The sequence below is a fragment of the Peromyscus leucopus genome, chromosome 7 (genome assembly GCF_004664715.2).
Source record: "Peromyscus leucopus breed LL Stock chromosome 7, UCI_PerLeu_2.1, whole genome shotgun sequence".
Taxonomy (NCBI): Eukaryota; Metazoa; Chordata; class Mammalia; order Rodentia; family Cricetidae; genus Peromyscus; species Peromyscus leucopus.
This window is the reverse complement of record NC_051069.1, coordinates 41,534,141-41,555,658: the sequence shown is the minus strand read 5'-3', so window position 1 is coordinate 41,555,658 and position 21,518 is coordinate 41,534,141. Positions and strand designations below refer to the sequence as shown.

Genomic DNA, 21,518 nt, shown 5'->3' with positions numbered 1-21,518 from the left:
AGCTCAGGGATCCGGAGGCAAAGATGAGCGGAGTCACGGTGGGGTGTTGAGACGCAGGGACTCACCGCTTCCTTCACCTGGGTGGCCAGGCTTTTGAACTCCGTGGAGTTTGAATTCTCATAGGCATCCAGAAAGTTCTCATTTGTGATCCTCAGATGGCCGTTGAAGACTTTTTGGACCCGAACATTTGAAACTGCCAAAGGCCAACAAGTGGTCATGGACAATGACGCAATGTCACTGGTTCCACCCTGCTGCCCTCAGCGGGGAGGGACAGATGTGGAGGGGGCCAGAGCTGACCAGTTCCCCATCATCCACCATCATGGCCTGAAAGGACTCAGGGAGACAGTTTCCGAGAACACTTCCCACTAATCCTTCTCCTCCCGTCCCCTCTCATCCCTTCCGTATTCTCTCCCTGTCCATCATAGATGGCCCTTTGTCTGTCCACTGAGGGAAGAGGGAACACTACCACTGTCACCCTCCCACAGCCCACACTGTACTCACAGTGAAAGTGCCACACCAGCAAGCCGGCCACGAGGGACAGCAAGAGGAAGCCCAGCAGCATGGCCACCAGCACCACCCAGCGCCTGGGGCCTCGCTTCTCCACTTTCTTGGCATTGTTCGCAGGCAGGAACTCCACACCCTCCTCAAAGCCATTCATGTTCTAAACAGAAAGGTGTTTCGGGACTCAGAAACGCTCCCCACAATAGCTTCCCAGCCCCGGGAGTTCAGGGACACTCGTGACCTTGGGAGAACCAGGACCAGGCGAGAAAGAAGGGGCTTCACCCACAAGTGCAGGGTCTCTGCGCCCAAGGGCCTCCACCTGTTCCAAGATGCAAAACACCACCTCAGTGGAGGAAATGGAGGGGCTTCCGTCCACACTTACATGGTTGGTGGGCATGAACTACTGAACAAAACCTGGAGCAGGGTGTGCTGGCATGTTCCTACAGGTCCAGCCCTTGGGACTTGAGGGCAGAGGATTAGGAGTTCAGGACCAGTTCAGCCACAGAGGAGTTGGAAGCCAGCCTGAGCCACATGAGACCCTTTCTCAAGACCAAACCAAACAAGCGCAGGACTTCAGGAGTGTCTACACCAGCGCTGAAGATCTGGATGTGCAAAACATCTTTGGCATGGATGGCTGCCCACATGCAGGGAGAGCAAACAGTCCAAGAACAAAAACGGGACTTCTAAGACCAGCCTCGACTGTACCAATGCAGTCCCCTTGGTCACCTGGGCCAGAAAGTCTGTGGGCAGGAAGGAAATTGCCCACCCTGTCTGGCAGCCTTACCCCTGATATTTCAAAGAAAGCAACGGTCCCACCTTGAACCCCACCTTGAACCTCACGTTGACTACCTCAGCTGCAGAACTGTTTCAGGTTTCTGAGACACCGCTGCTGTTGCCTAGGTACTCTATGTCAAGCTCCAACCAACATTTCTTCTTTTTTTAAAGTGTGTGTGTGTGTGTGTGTGTGTGTGTGTGTGTGTGTAGGGGGGTGGGAGTCAGAGGACAACTTGCAGAAGTCAGGTCTACTTCCACCATGTGGGGTCCAGGGACTAAAATCGGGCTGTCAAGCTTGATGACAAAGGCCTTTAGCTGCCCGGCCACCTTGATGGCTGCTCTTCAACAATTCCATACTGTATATGATACATTCTGATGACTCTCTTCCCACACCCTCTCTTTCCCCGCTCCCCCTATCAGATCCCCCATTCCTTTTTTTTAAATAATTTATTTGTTTTTATTTCATGTGCATTAGTGTTTTGCTTGCATGCATGTCTGTGTGAGGGTGTCAGATCTTGGAGTCACAGCTGTGAGCTGCCATGTGGGGCGCTCGGGATTGAACCCAGGTCCTCTGGAAGAGCAGTCAGTGCTCTTAACCACTGAGCCATCTCTGCAGCCCCCTCACCCCATTTTTCCTAACAGTCTCTTTCCCAGATTTATGACTTCTGGTTTTGTGGCCTGCGCAGACCCAATGCAGACAGTCACAGCTGCCATGAGTTCATGATTACAATGGCTGAGTCTTGCCCCAAAATGGTGTTTTGCAGATGTCCTGAATATTGCCCAGCTCTTACATTTTCCCGCCCCTCTAACACAACGTTCCCTGGTCTTGGGTCTCAGAGGGAAACGGTGTAAGTGTCTTAGGGCTAAGTCCTCATCCATCATCTATTTCCAGCACCTCGAGCAGACAAAAGACTGCATTCACTGCCGGAACCAACACTGGATCTGTCACATCGTCACAGCATTAACACTGGTATGAGAGAACCCACCCCCTGCCACAGGAGAAACCTTGTATCTCACAGTTTCATGCCATTACTTATCCGATCCCACAGATGCACATCTCAGAGGTAGGCACTTAAAAATCACTCATTCCAGAAGTCTCTACTATATAGAGCAGAGTAACCTCAAATTCACAGAGATACCTCTGTCTCTGCCTCCCCCAGTGTTGGGATTAAAGGCACACACCCCCATGCCCAGCTCACTTTTTAAAATTATGTGTATCTGTATGTGGATATATGCATGTGGGTGCAGGTAGGTGCCCAAGAAGGCTTAAAAAAGGGTGTCAGATCACCCGGAGCTGGAATAACAAGCATTTGTGAGCTGCCTGGTGTGGATGATGGGTGACAATTTAGGTCCTCTGGAAGAGCAGCAAGCACTCTATTGCTAAGCTCTGATTTACTATTTTGATAATGTAATAACATCCTTCCTTCCTTTTTTTCTCCTCTATCCTCCCAAAGTTGGAGAACCAAAGTTTAAAAACAAAACAAACAAACAAACAAACAAAAAAAGTAAGCTAAGTGGTGGTGGACGCACACCTTTAATCCCAGCACTTGGGAGGTAGAGGTAGGTGGATCTCTGAGTTCAAGGTCAGCCTTGTTTACAGAAGAGTTCCAGGTGTGTGTGTGTGTGTGTGTGTGTGTGTGTGTGTGTGTGTGTGTGTGTGTGTGTCTGTGTCTCTCTCTGTGTGTGTGTGTGTGTGTATAATCATCAATAGGGAAAATGTCACATTTGTAACCCGAGCAGTCAACAGGCAAGGGACAGTAGGATTGCCAGTTTGAAGCAAGCCTAGACTACACAGCAAACACCAGACCAGCTTGGGCTACACAGCAAACACCAGACCAGCCTGGGCTACACAGCAAACACCAGACCAGCCTGGGCTACACAGCAAACACCAGACCAGCCTGGGCTACACAGCAAACACCAGTCCAGCCTGGGCTACACAGCAAGACACCGTCTCAAAACAAAACAACTCTCCCAAACCAAACAATTGAAAAACTGAATAAATAAACAAACATTTTGGTTCTTTTCATTAGACTATTTCACACACCCTTGTTTCCTCTCCTATATAATTTGTTTCATTTGCTATAATGTTTCATTTTATTTACATTTCAATAAACACTCCAGTTTTTACACAGAACTGCTAGGACCTTGTAATCTTCTCACCCTTTCACATAAGAAGTTTGTCAAATAACTCACTTCATTTTCTCCCTGTGAGCCTTTCTCCCAGAGTCCCCTGTCCCTTCTCACATCTCCCAGAGCCTTCCGTCCTTCTCACGTCTGAGGTGGACTGCCCCCATCACCTGGGAGCTTCCTTCGACTCTGTCTTGTGTTGAAGCCCCTGTTTGCTAAAATTCCATGTCTTCATCCCTTTGGCTCATTCTACTTTTATTTGGTTTTTGATGTTTTGTTTTTGTTTTTGTTTTTTATTGGTTTTATAAGCAATGTAGCCTAGCAATGGAACTCGCTATGTAGCCCAGGATGAGCTTAAACTCAGTGATTCTCCTGCCTCAGCTTTGAGATCTGTGATTGCAATCATAAGCTACTCTGTCCAAAACTTATTCCACTTTTTTCTTTCTTTATTTCTTTATATTATTATTTTTTATTTTATTATTTTATTATTTTTTTTTTTATTTTATTTTTTCTTTTCTGAGACAGGGTTTCTCTGTGTAGCAGCCCTGGCTGTCCTGGAACTCATTTTGTAGCCCAGGCTGGCCTCAAACTTAGAGATGCACCTGCCTCTGCCTCCCAAGGCCTAGGATTAAAGGTGTGCGCCACCACTACCTGGCTCATTTTTTTTTATTTGTTTTTTATTTTATGTGTGTGTGCCTGAGTGTATGTATGTGTACAATGTATTACAGGAACTCACAGAGGTCAAAAGAGGCATTAGATTCCCTGGAACTGGAATTACAGATGGTTGTGAGCTGCCCTGTGGGTGCTGGACTTTGAACCTGGGTCCTCTTAAGCAGTAAGCTCTCTTAAACACTAAGCCATTCTCCAGCTCCTTTATTCCATTTTTAGTAGCTTTCTAAGATGGAAACATTTTGATACTTTACATGTTTTTAAATATAGTTTTTATTTGTATCTATTCATCTCTCTCTGTGTGTGTGTGTGTGTGTGTGTGTGTGTGTGAGAGAGAGAGAGAGAGAGAGAGAGAGAGAGAGAGAGAGAGAGAGAGAGACCTTTAATCTCAGCATTCAGGCATTCAGGAAGCAGAGGCAGGTGGACCTCTGTGAGCTCAAGGCCAGCTTGGTCTACAGAGTGAATTCTAGAATAATCTGGGCCACATAAAGAGACCCTATCTCAATAAATAAATAAATAAATAAATAAATAAATAAACAAACAAACAAAAATAAAAATATATAACTTTTTTTTCCTACACTAAAATTTGTTGATAGTTGGGATGGGTATAGAATTATAGGGTTAAAATAATTCCCATTTTGAACTTTGAAAACACTACATTTCTAATTTTGCTTCTGAGAGACATAAATCTGTTTTCTTTCATTTAATGGTTTGTCTTTCTCTGAAAAACCTTGAAATGAACTCTGAGTTAGCTCTGAATTTCATTCTGTCAAAGTCACTATATGTCCTCGGAATTTGGAAATTTCCGTGTTTCAATCTAAGAGACTTTCTTGTGATATTTCTTGATTTATTCCTCTCCTTCATTTTCTCTGATGTACTTTTGCCTAACTATATCAGTCCTTACTTATTCTTTCTCTGGATTAGCATCTCAGGCTTTAACCTCTTTTCTCTATGATTGTTCATGTCTGCTACCAAAACTTTAATAAGGTTTTTTATTATTTCCTCTTCTATTGCATCTTGTGTTTGTTTTACAGATACATACTTTTCTCCTTATATTTTTCTTGAGTACCTTTCCTTTGTATTGAAGCTTTTCCTCAAATGCTCAAGGATCCTTCATTGTCCATTCACATTACAGATGAGATCATAAAGGCTGTTCAAAGCTCTGCGTGCATACACCACTGCCAGGCAGTCTAGTCAGATTTTCTACTGGGCACTGCCATTCTATGGTATGGTTCACTGCTCCAAAGAACACACTGCTTTCTGATTTCCTCACTGGATTTGCATGCAGCTACTAGTATCTGGGACCAGGTTGGGGAATAAGTCTGTCTCCCTTCCTCCACTCCTCACTATAGTCTTCTTCTGACCTTTGGTCCTCAAGTCACGACATTCTCTGGTTAAATTTCTCCAACTCTCCTTCCCATCCACTATGGGGTTCTGGAGGAGCAGATGTCTCTTTGCTTGAGCAGAGATAAAAATTTGGAGATTCTGAACTATACATTTCCTCGTCTCACTCCCATCTTCAATAACACTGAGGCCTGGGGGCTCAGAGGTAGAGTGCTTCCGACAGCCATAGGGTCCTGGGATGGAAGGAAGGAAGGAAGGAAGGAAGGAAGGAAGGAGGGAGGGGGAGGGAGGGAGGTCTATAGGAAGGAAGGAAGGAAGGAAGGAAGGAAGGAAGGAAGGAAGGAAGGAAGGAAGAGTGTCTTAGTCACTGTTCTATGACTGGGAAGAAACATGATGACCAGGACAACTCTTATAGACTAAAGCATTTCACTGGGGCCTGGCTTACAGTTTCAGAGGCGTAGTCTATTATCATCAAGGCAGGGAGCATGGCGGTACACATGGTGCTGGATCATTAGCTGAGAGCTACATCCTGACCCGAAGGCCTAGAAAGAGAGAGACTGGACCTGGCACGGTCTTTTGAAAGCTCAAAGTCCACATCCAGGAACACCTGTCCTCCAACAAGGATTACCCTTGTAATCCTTTCAAACAGTTCTACTCAGTGGTGACCAAGTACTCAAATATAATGGGGGTCATTCTTATTCAAACCACCTCAGAGGGGAAGGAAAAGCAGCTAGAGTCCAATTTTGAGCTGGCAGAGAGGACATTGCCAATGCAATACCAAAAGGACATGTCCAAGGAAGATCTGATGATAGGAATAACTCTCCAAGTTCAAAGGACTCACAAATGGTGAGCAAGATACATACAAGAGCATAAGTAACCAAATACATTGCGGGCACACTTGAACACCAACGGGAAAGTGCACGGCACCTCTGTCTTGTTCTCCCTTCCTCATGTTTTACAGCTCTCCATCACTTCACTTTTTCTGGGTGTGTCCTCAGCTTACGCTTCAAGCCTTCTTAGAGTGTTTAAGACAGCTTCACTGAGGCTCAGTGGTGTACAATCAATGGGACCTGCTCAGAGATTCTAGCTCGGAGCGTTGTTATGGTTGGCTCCGAAGTGTCGCCCACAGGCTTGCATTTTCAATGTTTGTTCCCCAGATGGTTCTGCTACAGAACCTTTGACAGATGAGCTGATCAGAGTGGGTGGAAGCTCGTCGTTAGCACAGGCCTCTGTCGGGCAGCCTGGCCATGGCAATGAAAAGCTAACAAACATAAGCACATATTTATACTTGTGAAACCAGCATCACAGTCAAAATAACGAACATGCCACCACCTTTAAAAGCTTCCTTCCAAGTCCTCCCTCCTGTTCTTCCCCGATTTCCTGTCTCCAAGCAACCACTCTTTGCTATCACTGAAGATTTATTTACTTTTCCCCAGAATTCAACATGTATGAGTTACTTCTCTAGTGCTGTGAGTAAACACATGACCAAGGCGACTTATGGAAGGAAAGGTTGATTTGGGTTCCAGAGGGATAAAAGTCCATCACCATCATGGCGGGGAGTGATTCGGAATGCAAGCATGGCAACTGGAACTTCAAGCTGAGGGTTTATATCTCCATCCGTAAGTGGGGAGCAGAGAGAGAAAGTCAAATTGGGAATGGCACATGACTTTTGAGACCTCAGAGCCTACCCATGCCCCCCCCCCCGGGGGGGTGTACACTTCCTCCAGCAAAGCCACATCTCCTCATCCTCCCAAAACAGTGCCACCAACTGGGCACCAAGTACGGAAATGCCTGAAGAAGTGGGGGGGGGGCATCTCATTCAAACCGCCATGCTATGTTAATGAAATTACTCAGTAAGTATGAACACCCCTGTGGGAGTCGTCGTAGTGGACTACACTTTCATTTCTGTAGGGTGCAGATCTACATCCCGTGGAGTGCTGCATCCGTCTGACAAGTGTGTGTTGAACGGAGGAACCACCACCAAGCTGTTTCCCGAAGGGCTTGTCTCAATTGACATTCCCATTAGCAATGCGTGAACATTCTAGATGGTCACGCCCAACCTAGCACTTGGTATGGTCAATGTGCTAGGTAGTTTTTGTCAACCAGACACAAACTAGAGCCACCTGGGAGTATGGGAACCTCAGTTAAAAAAATGCCTCCATCGGATTGACCAGTGGCATCTCTGTGTGGCGTTTTCTTGGTTGCTGGTTGCTGTGAGCGGGTTCAGCCCACTGTGGGTGGTGCGGTCCCTGGGTGGGTGGTTTTGGGTTATATAAGGAAGCAGGCTGAGTTAGCCATGAGGACAAACCCAGTGGACAGTGTTCTTCCAGGAAAAGCCTTGGCTCTTGCTTGAATCGTTTTCCTAACTCCCTTCAATGATAGGCTATGACTGGGCTGTGTAAACCAACTTTCAAGTTGCTTTGGGTCGGAGTGTTCATTACAGACTGGAAGCAAACGAGAGAGGGAGGGAGCCTTTCCAGTTCCACAGATGCATGTGGTTCCTCACTGTGGCTGTAAACGGCTTCTCTCTGACGGTTGATGAAGCTGAGTAACTTGCCGTGTGCTCCACTGTCCTCTGTTGACCTTGGCTGAAGTGTGTTCTCTAATCTTTCGCCTATTTGAGAGCTCTTTACGTATAGTCTAGATGCAACTTCATATATCCCCAAGGACTCTCCTCACTCTGTGGCTTGGGTATTAATTCCTTAGTAATAATGTCTTTTGATGAGGGTAGGGTTTTTTATTTGATGATGACCAACCTGTCAAATTTTTCTTTGATGGATTAAGCTTAGATTTTTTTTTTTTAATCTAAGAATTTTTCCCTAAGCAAAAGATTTTCCCCCTACATTTTCTTCTAGAAGTTTTATGACTTTAGGTTTTAGATTTGGGCCTATATACCCAAGAGCTTTTGTGGGTCTTTGTTTTCATGGTGTAAAGTATGAATGAAGTCCTTTTAATTTTCACAGACAGGTCTCCAATAATTCTATCATCTTTATTGACAAACTACCCTTTCTTTTCAGCACGACCTTTGTCAAATAAATGTTCATGAAATTAACGGTAGCTTCATTTACAGACTGATTGGTTCCATCAAGCTACCTGTCTACCCTTATGTGATTACCATGCTGTTCATGTGCCAGCCAGATTGGTTCAATAGGTAAAGGCTCTTGCTACCAAGAAAGAACTGACTCCTCCTGCAAATTGTCCTTGTGGTATATAGCCAAATACCACCATGCTGTGTTCACACCCATACACACACACACACACACACACACACACACACACACACACACACACATCAATCAATGTAGTTTAAAATTTTGAAGAAAAGTTATTGAAATTGTTTAGCAATGTTGCAGAATTTAAGATCAATAAACAAAAACCTACTGTATGTCTGTATTCCAGCAATGAACAATGGGAAAGTAATAGTAAGAGTTACCAGTTACAATATTTCACAAAGGCAAACTCCTCAGGAGCAAGTCTGTCAAAAGACATTCAAGATGAGCACCCTGAAAATACAGAATATCGGCCAGGCAGTGGTGGTGCACTTCTTTAATCCCAGCACTCAGGAGGCAAAGGCAGGTGGATCTCAGTGAGTCTGAGGCCAGCCTGGGCTACAGAGTAAGTTCTAGGACAGCCAGGGCTACACAGAGAAACCCTCTCCCAGGAAAACAAAACAATAAAAAAAAAAAAAAAGGAGAAAAAGGAAGAAAGAGAAGAAAATACAGAATATCATGAAAGAAAACTTCAGAGACAAATGTGCTGCTGTATCCTGTTCATGCCTGAAGACTCAATATTGTTAAGGTATCTAACTCATAAGTATCTATGATTCAATATGATCCTGACCAAAACCCCAGGGTGTCTTCTGTAGACACTAATTGGCTGAATGTGAGATTCATATGTAAATGCAAAGCCCTGGAAAAAGAGCAAAACTGGAGGGCTCCCATGATGATGTCAGGACTAACTATCAAGGCAGTGTTTTATTCCTAAAGTCATACATTTCATTTCCAAGAAGATTTTTCTTCCTGGAAGAGTAGCCATTTGAGCAGCTGCTGTTAATGATCTGAAGTCACTACCTTCTTACTCTCTTTTAGAATGCAACCGAGTTTTTATTCAGCTTAGTTTTGCTTTTCTCCTTCAGAAAATACACTTTTTTAAAAAATTGTAGAATGGGCCTCGGTTGTCCGGTGATGTTTAAGAATGAGAAAATGGGGGGCTGGAGAGATGGCTCAGCAGTTAAGAACACTGGCTGATCTTCCAGAGGTCCTGAGTTCAATTCCCAGCAACCACACAGTGGCTCACAACCATCTATAGTGGGATCTGATGCCCTCTTCTGTCCTGCAGGGATGCATGCAGACAGAACACTGTACACAAAATAAATAAATAAATAAATAAATAAATAAATAAATAAATAAATAAATAAATGTAGAAGGAGGAGGAGGAAGAAGAGCAAGAGGGGTTGGGGATTTAGCTCAGTGGTAGAGCGCTTGCCTAGCAAGCGCAAGGCCCTGGGTTCCGTCCTCGGCTCTGACCAAAAAAAAAAAAAAAAAAAAAAAATAAGGGAAGAAGAAGACAGGAGCTAGGGAGAAGGACTGACAGTAAACTGTTTACTGTGTTAGCAAGATGACCCCAGTCTGGATCCCCACCATCCACACAAAAGCCAGGTGCATTGGGATGAAGACAAGATGATTTGGGGGGGGAGGGGCTCCCTGGCCAGCTAGCCTAGCAGAACTGGTGAGCTCCTGGTTCAGTGACAGAGCCTGTCTCAAAATAAATAAGGTGGAGGGGGACTGGAGAGATGGCTCGATGGTTAAGCACTCGCTGCTCTTGTGGAGGACCCAGGTTAGGTTTCCAACACCTGTAAAGAGGCTCATAACCATGGGTAACTCAACTTCCAAGTGGAACTGACGCCCTCTTCTGGTCTCCACAGGCACTGCATGCACATGCTGCACATCTACACAGGCAGACAAAACAGTCAGACATAAAACTAAAATCTTTATGTTGGAGAGAAACTAAGGAAGACACCTGATGTTGACCTCTGACCCTTCACATGCATGTACACCTACCTACATGAACAGAGAAATGTAGAAAAAAAAACTCACAAAGGATTCAGCTACACAATCAAAACAGATTATTCATGTGTGTAAGAAATATTATGTAGAAAAGTCATTATGTTTAGATGTATTTTAAATCTGTAATTTCCCAACTATTTTCTTCCCGGACCTTCACAACAATCCTGAGAACCGTTCAAGACTACCATCGTCACCCCAATTTACAGAAAACGCAGGGAGAGCCACTGCTTCTGCAAAATCACATAGCACTTGGAGGCAGATCCATGATGTAATGTCTGCCTCCCTGCACGGTCACCTTCCAGAATTTAGGGAGCAAATAAGATTTCTGGGGGTTCTACTCAACCCGGAAACAACCGTTTAATCAGTCACTTGCCTGTCCCTTTTTATAACCACAGCTCCATTTTCAGGCATCAGAGAGGTTGTCTTACATAACTCTGTCATTTTATTGACGAAGAAACTGAGGCTGAGTGAGAGGGAGTGGCCTGTCCAAGGTCTCAAAGATAAGATTAGAAATCTCCGTGACACCGGGACCAGAGCCAAGCTCTTTCAACTGGAGGCAGGATTTCAGGTGTGTATGTGCTTGGCCCCGGAGTGCAGGGGAGGGAATGGGTGGGAGGGATGAGGGTAGCAGAGAGCCCTTTACAACCTGGTATAACTCCACACAGGGTCTCTATACAGCCAGGGACAACAGAAGAGAAAGTACACCTGTGCCTGCCTCTCTTTCTGTTCCTCGGATGTAAACACATCTGCAGGTGCACAAACAAGACCCAGGGCACGAAGCCAGGTGCTTGCTCACCACAGACAGAAGCCTCGTAACTATGGTGACCTCTTCCTGTCCACAACCTCTGGTTTGATGCCAGCCAGAGTAGCCAGAAACACAGCATGGCCCCAGGGCACTGAGACAAAAGAGCACAGGATAATTTCCAAGGAAATGACTTGAAGTGTGTAACTCAGTACAGACCCTGGGGCAGGAAAGGGGAAAGCCCTGAGCTCAGGTTGCAAGTATGACATCAGAGTATCCATCCCCACTCAACTTCCTGGAGTGAGAGGGCGGTCCAGAAACCCAGAGGACGAGTCCAGACGCCAGAAACCCTGGAGGAAATCAAGTTTTCTTTCTTTCTTGTTTTGGTATGTGTGTGATGTATGTGGGTATGGACATGTGTGCATGCAGGTGCATATACAAGTGAGTGCACATGTGTGTTCCAACATGTGAACACCTGAAGACATAGTGTGTCTTTCTCAGTCACTCTCACTTTGTTTTTGAGACAAAATCACGGAATCTAGAGCTCACCTATTACACTGCACTGGCACCAATCTCCCGTGACCCACCCATCTCCTTCCCACCCAGCTGTGGGTGCTGATGATCAAAGTCAGGCACTTTCACCAAATGGAAATCACATGTTCTGTTATTTTAAGCTCACTTGGTCCTTGAGACCAGAGCTCATCAAAACAAACAGCAAATAAAAACTTTATTTGTAAGAGACAAAAAAAAAAAAATGAGTATTTTATTTGCTGAAATATTCCATTAGGTAGGAAACCAACCATGGCTGAAAGCTAAATGCTGAAGCAACAAAACTTTTCAAATTGACTGAAGGGTCCTCTCACTGAGAGGCTCTCCATCCTGGTTCCCAGCACATACAGACCCATCACCAGGGTATAGTCTCTCTGAGGTCCATACTATCCCTGGTTCTGGGACCAGCAAACCAAAGCAAGGATTTGCCATTGCTAGGTCAGGGCATAATCCCTGTTAGAGAGAAAGCAACTAAAAAGTGACTTAATGGTTAGTAACAACAAAAGTACTAGCTGTAGAGACAATATTACCATTGAGAGACCAGAAAAGAATGTCCCTATCAGGTCATTTAAATAATGCAAGCTTGGTCCAGAGAGCATCCTTAACAATGCCACAGAAGAAACAGGAACTGGCAAGGTAGTGGTAGTGCATGCCTTTAATCCCAGAAACAGGCCTAGTCTACAGATTGAGTTCCAGGACAGCCAGGACTGGACTAATATATAGAAAAACCTTGTCTCGGAAAACCAAAAAAAAAAAAAAAAAAAAAAAAAAAAAGGAAGGAAGGAAGGAGGAAGGGAGGGATGGAGGGAGGAAGGAAGGAAGAAGGAAAAAAGAAAGGGAGGGAGGAAGAGACAGAGACAGAGAGACAGAGACAGAGAGAAAGAGGAACTGGCCAGGACAACCAAGCTAACCATGGTCCTGCACCAAAGATGTGGCCTGTAAACCCAGACTTCCCTCAGAGTCAAACGTCAACCAATCAGGACTGCCCTCATTTGCATGGCAGGTGGTGGGGTTGAGGATGGATTTCAACCAAAGCCACCAACCACTGCAGCTAACTGGCCAAGGCAGGAGGTTCTTCTGCTTCTGTCCTTATCTGTGGCTTCACTGCAGTATACTTGGTAAACTTGCCATTTTCTATTCTGGTCTGAGCTGGGTGAATTCTTTCACTGCTGTTGCTGTGGGACGGTCTATATGTCAAATTGCTCTGATTGGTCAATAAATAAAACACTGTTGCCAGGCAGCAGAAAGTGGAAAGGAAGAGAGAACTGGAAGCAAAGGAGCGGAGAGACACTGCAGCGCGCATGACCAGCAGCATGTGAAGATGCAGCAACACCAAGTAATAAAATAAATGATTAATTAACTATAAAAAGTTAGCAAGAAGCCTGCACGGCATACAGTTTGTAAGCAATATAAGTCTCTGTGTTTACTTGTTGGTCTGAGTGCTGTGGACTGGCAGTGACAAAGATTTGTCCTGACTGTGGGCAAGGCAGGGAAACTCTAGCTACAGCCTGTGGTGATATATTGTGTCCCCAATATATTGTGCACCTTAATAAACTTATCTGGGGTCAGAGGACAGAACAGCCACTAGATAGACATAGAGACCAGAAAATGGTGGCACACACACCTTTAATTGTAGCATTCCAAAGGCAGAGATCCATCTGGATCTCTGTAAGTTCAAATCCACACTGGAAACAGCCAGGCATGGTGACTCACGCCTTTAATCCCAGGAAGTGATGGCAAGAAGCAGAAAGATATATAAAGTCATGAGGACCAGGAACTAGAAGCTGGTTAAGCTTTTAGGCTTTTAGCAGTAGTTCAGCTGAGATTTATTTGAATGAGGACCCAGAGGCTTCCAGTCTGAGGAAACAAGATTGGCTGAGAAGTTGGTGAGGTGAGGTTAGCTGTGGCTGGTTCTGCCTCTGAGAGTTCAACCCAATACCTGGCTCCAGGTTTGTTTTGATTAGTAAGACCTTTTAAGATTCATGCTACAACTGCCTGTCAATTCTCTATCACACTATACAAGATCCAAAGTCATTCCATCCAAATCATGGGAGGAGAGAAAAAGACCTTCACTCCAGACTCACACATTCTAAGTTGGGTGTGACCTTCTGGGAAGACAGGGGTAATCATGGAAGCCTGAAGAGGTTACTCAGACTCTCAGGGAGGGTGAAGGGCAGTCCCATGATAAGTGCAAACCTTTGTCTGCTGCTAGAGATCAAGGTCAAGGGGCAGAGGTGATTTCATCGTCTGGGGACACAGGTGTGTGGCTCAGACCCGAGACTAAGACAAGGGTGGCTGGACACATTAGCCACTGCGACAGTTGTCACTGATGTGTGGCAGACAGTCTTCACTTACATGATCAGTGACTCAGTGTATCCATCAACAGGTGGGACAGATCTCATCCATGATGTCGCCACCACTGGGCCATGAGAACTGTAAAACATCCCTACGGCTCTTCCAGCAAGTAATGAAAGTGCAATGGCCATGACTGAGCACGGAGGTGGTTGCCACAGCAGGAAGACAGTCTATAGCATTTTGAAGACATCTGCCCGCTCAAGAATGACCCACCCAGCATAACCATGCCAGCCAGTTCTGGACATCCTCACCAGAGTTCCCAGAAACGTCACAGAACCAGAGGTCACCTCAGACAACAGAGTGGAGAATGAGTCCCAAAACAAACCAGTGTCTGTGTCTGGACCAGAGGAGCTGGACCTGGGGGCATGGGCAGCTCTGCGTATACAGCAGAGGCGGAGTCAGAGAGAGGCCAGAGGCCGAGATGCTGATTACTGGCATATCTCACTTTATTGCTCTTCACTTTATTGCACTCCAAAGATAGGGTGTAGCTTGCTAACTGGAGGGAAGGCCACCTTCATCATGGCACCATTTTTATAGCAGCTCAAATGGTCGTTTACATTTCTTAGCAAGAGTGTTCTTTTTTTTTTTTTTAATTTATTCAACTTTATTTTATGTGCCTTGGTGTAACTCCACTGGAACTGGAGTTACAGACAGTTGTAAGCTTTCATGTGGATGCTGGGAATTGAACCTGGGCACTCTGGAAGAACAGCCAGTGCTATTAACTGCTGAGCCATCTCTCCAGCCCAGCAAGAGTGTTCTTAATTAAGTGGGTACATTGGTTTTTGCTTGTTTGTTTTTTAGCATTTAAAGGAATACAGGGAAAACATTAACTTTCATACAGACTGGGAAACCAAGAATCCACTGGGGTCATTCTGGGTTTTTCAAGGGCCTGAACCAAACCCAAATATCCCTCAAGGCTTTCCTGCCAGAGGGGCCCTGCTGAGAAGGACTTTCTCCAGTGAACCAGCAGCCACCATTAAACTCGGCCACGTGCAAGATCCCATTATCAGAGGCTTCACCCAACAAGCCAACATCACAGTCTAGAACCCGGCACAAACTCTAATCCGAAGAGGATCTTTGGGCCACAAGAGAATGGAAGAGAAAGCACACACTAAAAAACCTCCCCCGCAGCCATCAGCCACAGCATTTGAACAACCAAAAAGCCTAGAGGTGCCTCTGGTCCCTGGAACACACCAGTCGACCCTTCCCCAGACTTGTCTAGTAAGACATGATCTAGAACTCACAGAGCTCATCCAGCATCTGGATTCCCCCGCCTCTCTCCCAGTCTCCAGACCCTGGAGTATTGGACAGAGGCAGGGCCCTGGATCCGGAAAGGTTTTAACAAGTGCCTGGGTCACTTTCAGGCAGCTGAGACTTGAGAAGCTCCACCTACCCTTTCCAGTTTCCAGGCAGTCAGGCTTACCCACACTTCTCATCACTAGGGAAGAGGGCAGCCTGGTTAACCAGCTCCAGTCAGTCTATTTCAAACCACCGGGAAGCAAGGTTCCTGTGGTGTGGGTTGGCTATACTTCCTGCCATGGGGACCGTTCCACAATGGTCAAGGCATCTTCCCCAAATTCCCTTGGGCTGCCAGAAGCACACAATCCCCATCCACCCAGCCAGCCTCAGGCCTAGACACATGGCGGGGGCCTCCACACACCCTTTCATCGTTTCCCACACAACACACTCATCCCCGCTCTCCGACCCTGTCCCTGGCCTCAACTGTCCCATCAGACACGAATTCTGGGAGATGAGTGGATGCAGAGTTTTTGTCCAGGAGGAAACTACAGAACACCAACAGGCCAGTAGCTCTCACTGGATAAAGTAAACCGAAAGTCTCCATACCCGACTCAATCATAAGGGGAAGTCCCCAGGACCTACCTGGCTCCCACAGCACACAGAAACAAGACTCTCTGCCAGGGGACAGCAGCCTCCCCCTGTGACTGCGCTACGCCTCCCCTCGAAACTGAGGCCCAGGGTTGCCGCCAGCACAGCCTGGGGACAGAAGCCACACATCCCAGCCACCAGACACCTTTCTTCCCAGAAGAGAAGGAACACACTGTGAAGAGGGCTGCCTGACACAAATCTCTCTCCTTTTTTGTGAGGTGGAGTGGGAGTGACCTACATCAGGATTCTGGGCCGAGCCCCCTAAGTCCTTGGGGCAAATACTTTTCATTGGGCCTCAGTCTCCCTCTCTTAAAACTGGGTTAATGACCCCTTAGAGATCATAATTAGCTAATTCCTGCTAATGACAGGGCCTCTCCACTGTGTCCCTTTGATTTTCAGTTCCCCACCCACCTTGCATCCACCTGTCCAGAGCAGACTCGACAGGCCCAGGACAGACCAAGCTCAGGCGTGGGGAGGGGCACTCCATCAAGGCCAGCCCAGTGCATCTGCTGGAGCCACAGAACCAGAGAGGTCTCTTCTCCACGCCCTCCCTCATATCCTCCATCCTCTGTCCACCCAGACTTACCACTTGACTCTTTGATTTGGAGGGGGTGGGATGAGGAGGTGGCTAGAGATTGAAACCACCTCACCATCCTCTCTGTCCGGAGTCACCAAGTGCAACAGCACAGCCTGGCTGACCCACCCCCCAACACACACACACACACACACACACACACACACACACACACACACCACCACCACCACCACCACCAACAACAACAACAACAGAAATGAGAGGTGTGGCGAGCATTTCCTGACTTCTTCTCATCCATTTCTTGAATTTTCACTGACTCTACATTCCAATTTCACAGACTAGTGTGTTTTTCATTATTGCAATTTTTGTTGAGATAATTTAGATTTCTACAAAATGAGACGCTTTCTAGGCTCGGCCGGAGCCCCCCCTGTGGTAGCACTTCAAAAAGTCTTACTAGTGTGACATTGACACAATCCACAGATGTCCTGCCTGACTTGTACACGTGTGTCTCTCCATGTGCCCTACCGCAGGGGTAGGTTCCCACGTCCACGATGGACAAGCCTGTGTGCCACTCCAACATGAAGGTCCCTCCCGTTGTCTTTTGTGGGGGGTTGGGGTGGGGTTAAGACAGGGTCTCCCCACATAGTCCCAGCTGTCCTGGCACTCACTATGTAGACCAGGCTGTCCTGGTCTCACAAAGATCTGCCTATCTCTGCTTCCTGAGTGCCACCATTAAAGGTGTGCGCCACTACACTCAGCCCATTGTCTTTTTGAACCACACCTACCTTCTTCCTGTCCCCCAAACTCTTCAGTCCCTCAGCCACTGTTTACGCTTCAACAATGAATAATTTTTAAAATGGTATCTAAATACACAATGTGTAGGATTTAGGGAATATTGGCTTTTTTCCCTCTTTTTCTCACCACACAAAGTTCCCCAGAGAATCATTCAAGGCATTGCTCCTACCAATAGATCAGTGACATTCTTTTCCGTGATTGAGGAATAACCCATGATATAGAGAAACCACAATTCGTTTGTGTCTTGGGAGGCCCTCGGATCTGCAAACAAAACCCTCAAGCCTCCACAAATTGGTGAGATTCTGAACCACCTGCTCTGTGGCTCCCAGGCCCCTAATTAAGCTGCAGATCTAACACAGGTTGGTGTGAAAGGACTCAGGAGGCAAACAGTCCATAATTACAAGCCAAACTCTCAGGAGGTGGCGGAGGAAAGCCAGGAGGGCCTGCGGAGCTCCAGTCTTGGAGCGGGACAGACTTGAGGCCACATCCCCGCCCCCGGGCTCTCGGAGCCGTTTGCTTCTGCAGGAAATCTCATTCTCACTGGACGCCAACAGGACAAGTCTATGCAGTGTGATCAGCTTCGGAAAAACCCCTCCACTATCGGCACTGTGCATGTTTTTGCTCCGCCTTCTCTAGCTAACCATGCTTGATTCCTCCAATCAGTCAAACGGAATACTTCCCAGACCCCTGGCTCAACCTCATCATTAGTCATATTCCCGTGAACATGATCTACATTCAACAGCACAAGAGGTCTGACCCAGTGGGTTCCACGGGGCTGCTGGTGGTCAGGAACAGCCCCCAGCCTTATTGCTGCATTTCCATTAATCATACCAAGAACACATTCAAGTAGCTCACCCAAGCCATCAAAGGACAGGAAGGGAAGAAGGAATCATACCGACACTAAGGGGAAGCTTGGGTGACACGCCAAAATGTCCTCTCAAAGAGTAGGTAATTAACAAAGGAAAACAAAGATAGACTGAAAGTGGGGTCATCTTCATCTGGACAAGGCACTCACCCCCATCCACAGAAGACTAATTCCAGGTTTCACTGGATGCCAAAATCTGTGGGTCTCCAGATGCAGTCACTTATATAAAACAAATACTGTTTGCACAGAACTTTTACACATCCTTCTGTACACTTCGTCCATCTATAAATGATGTAAATATATGTGAAGTGATGGCGTGTTGTATGTTTCAGAGAATAAAGGCAAGAAAAGCCTATACAGGTATATGTTTTCTTTCAAATATTTTCAATTAGTGGCTGGTTAGATCTGTAGAACAGATATGGGGGGTTATGGCTAATTCCTGCCCTTTACAACCCGTCAGACATTCTCTGAGAACTCTGTGGGACAGACCCCTTCCTTGACTCTCAACATGATGGGGCAGGGAGGGAGACAGGCTATGTTTACCTCTACAATTCTAGCATGGATTAAGATATTTAATAAGGCCAGGTGGTGGCGGCGCACGCCTTTAATCCTGGCACTTGGGAGGCAGAGACAGGCAGATCTCGGTGAGTTCAAGGCCAGCCTGGTCTACAGAGTGAGTTCCAGGACAACCAGGACTACACAAAGAAACCCTGTCTCAACAAGCCCCTCCCCGTCAAAAAAAGAAAGAAAAAAAGAAAAGAAAAAAAAAGATAGTTAATAAAGGCCAGTGAGATGGTTCAGTGGATAAAGACACTCATTGCCAAGCCTGACAACCTGAGTTCAATCCCTGGTACCCAAATGATAGAAAAGAGAGAATCGACGACGGTACCATCCCCCCAAAATAGTACAACATTTTTAAAGACAAATCTTTGGGCCTTGTGAGGGCACCAACAACTAAAGCCCTACTTACAGGATTAAGACCTTGGGAACAAGGGGCTGGAGAGATGGCTCCGCGGTTGGGAGCCCCGGCTGCTCTTCCAGAGGACCTGGGTTCTATTCCCAGCACCAACAGCAGCCCACAACTGTCTGTAACTCCAGTTTCAGGGGTCCGACACCCTCACACAGACATACATGCAGGTAGAACACCAATGCACATAAAATTTAAACAATTATAAAAGTGTTTGAATTAAGTTGTGACAGCCAAGTCTTTGCCTGAAGAGTGGAACTAATTATGATTCCACTTGGGGAAGAATATGTATACACATATCAACTAACACCCCAATTCTTCGGTGAAGAGATGACTTATGAGATAATGAGCACCAGCTGTCAGCCAGCTGTGACTGTCATGAAATACCTCAGATAATCAACTTACAAAGAGGAAAGATTCCACAGCATCCACAGTTGTGGAGGTTTCAGTCCGTGACCCACTGGACCTGTGGTGAACATCACTGCAACAGCATACAGCAAGGGAAAATGCTCTCCTCACAACAGGAAGAGGCCAGTGTCCCCCACTCCCCTCAGAGGGATGCCCCGATGACCTACAGACTTCCTAACTCCCTCCCAATAGACTCGCCCTGGGAACCAAGTCTTTCAACATACAGGCCTTTGGAGGGCACCAGCAATTAACGGCAGCACTGCCTACAGGACTGAAACCTTAGGGAGCAAGGGCCGGAGAGATGGCTCAGGGGTGAGGTATGCTTGCACACGCCCTCAGAGGACCCAAGTCCAGCTCCAGCCCCCACACCAGGCGGCTCCAGCCCTCTTCTGCCTCTGAGGACACCTACACATGTGTATTTATACACACAGTGATGCACACACATACACACAAATGAAAATAACTTATAATTTTTAAATCATTACCTTGGGGACAAATTGCAGAAAAAAAATTCGCTTTCTAATCTGAATCTTTCTCAAGATTCAGATTAGACGTCAAACCCTTCTCGTAACTTTTGTAATCACAAAAAAACAAACCTTGGGAGGTGGAGGCAGAGGCAGGCCAGAGTTCAAAGCCAGCCTGGTCTACATAATGAGGTCCAGGACAACCAGAGCTATATAATAAGACTGTCTTGAAAAAAACCAGACAGAGAGAGAAAAAATGCATTAAAAAAACAGCATATTGCTACAGCACTTCCCTCTCATTTAAAAATACTGGATATTGTGTCTGGAGAGATGGCTCAGTGGTTAAGAGCACTGGCTGTTCTTCCAAAGGACCTGGGTTCAATTCCCAACACTCACATGGCGGCTTACAAACTGCCTGTAACTACCTCCAAGGGACCTGACACCCTCACACAGACAAACATGCGTGCAAAACACCAACAAAGAAAAAATAAATAAATAAATAAATCTTTAAAAAGAAATTCTGGCTATCTAGGTTGACCATATTTTCTCTGAATATATATCACAATTTCTTAGCCTTTTAATAATATTTTAATTTTTATTTATTTGTGTGTGTGTATGTGTGTGTGTGTGTGTACCTGAGCCATGGTGCAGGTGTGGGAGTCAGTTCTTCCCATCTTATTTCGGCAGGGTCTTTCTTGTTTTGTGTGTTATGTGATGATGTACTGCAGGTTAGCTGGCCCTCTAGCTTCAGGGAATTTTTGAATTTTAGGAGGAGAGTTTGGATTACAGATATGAGCCACTACATGAAGCTTTTGTGAGTTTCAGGAATAAAACTATGACCATCAGGTTTGTTTGGCAAGTGCTTTTACCTGCTGAGCCGCTCACTGGTCCTTATAATATTCTTTAATAGATCTAAATAAATATGGTCTGGGAAGAAAACAACAAGCCCTGCTTTAGATTTGGGACAGCCACATGACAAACAACATCCCTGGCCTGTGGTAAGATCACTGTCACCTCAAAACTCTGGATGTTACTGGGGTGGAGTAGACTCCTCACCCTGGGCCATGGAGGGTGGCGGCTTCTGGTTCCGCCGGGGAGAATGGTGCCGCGTGGGTGGCTTTTCCTCCAGACCCAGAAGGACACGTTCCGTTTCGGCAATCCATCCAGAGGGCTAGCTCGCTCCTTCTGACTCATCCTGAAACCATCGGTGCCATCGGCCTTTCCCTCCCAGGTTAGTGTCATGTACAGAAGCCAAGAGGCGAATGTCCCAAGTCTGCATGTCCCATCTGAATTGTTACTAATGAGGAAAAGTCACAGTGCCCAGAAGGAAGCAAGGAGCAGCCCGAAGGTCACCATCCAGAGGGACCGTATGTAGCACAGATGTTCAGTCATTCTCAAACCGATCCAACCATGAGCCCCCGTCCCGTCCCGTCCCCACGCAGGCCCGGACCTCCGTGGTGCCCGGAGGAC

General features: G+C 46.3%; 1 protein-coding gene across 1 annotated transcript in view; it reads right to left on the bottom strand.

The window, feature by feature from the left end:
- The window catches only part of St14 (ST14 transmembrane serine protease matriptase), a 46,563-nt gene that overhangs the window by 19,116 nt on the left and 5,929 nt on the right, over positions 1 to 21,518 (bottom strand). Inside the window, exons 2-3 of the mRNA XM_028858986.2 lie at positions 502 to 661; positions 66 to 193 (exon numbers count right to left, since the gene is read on the bottom strand). Coding sequence (XP_028714819.1) covers positions 66 to 193; positions 502 to 661 — 288 coding nt within the window. The remainder of the gene's footprint in view (positions 1 to 65; positions 194 to 501; positions 662 to 21,518) is intronic.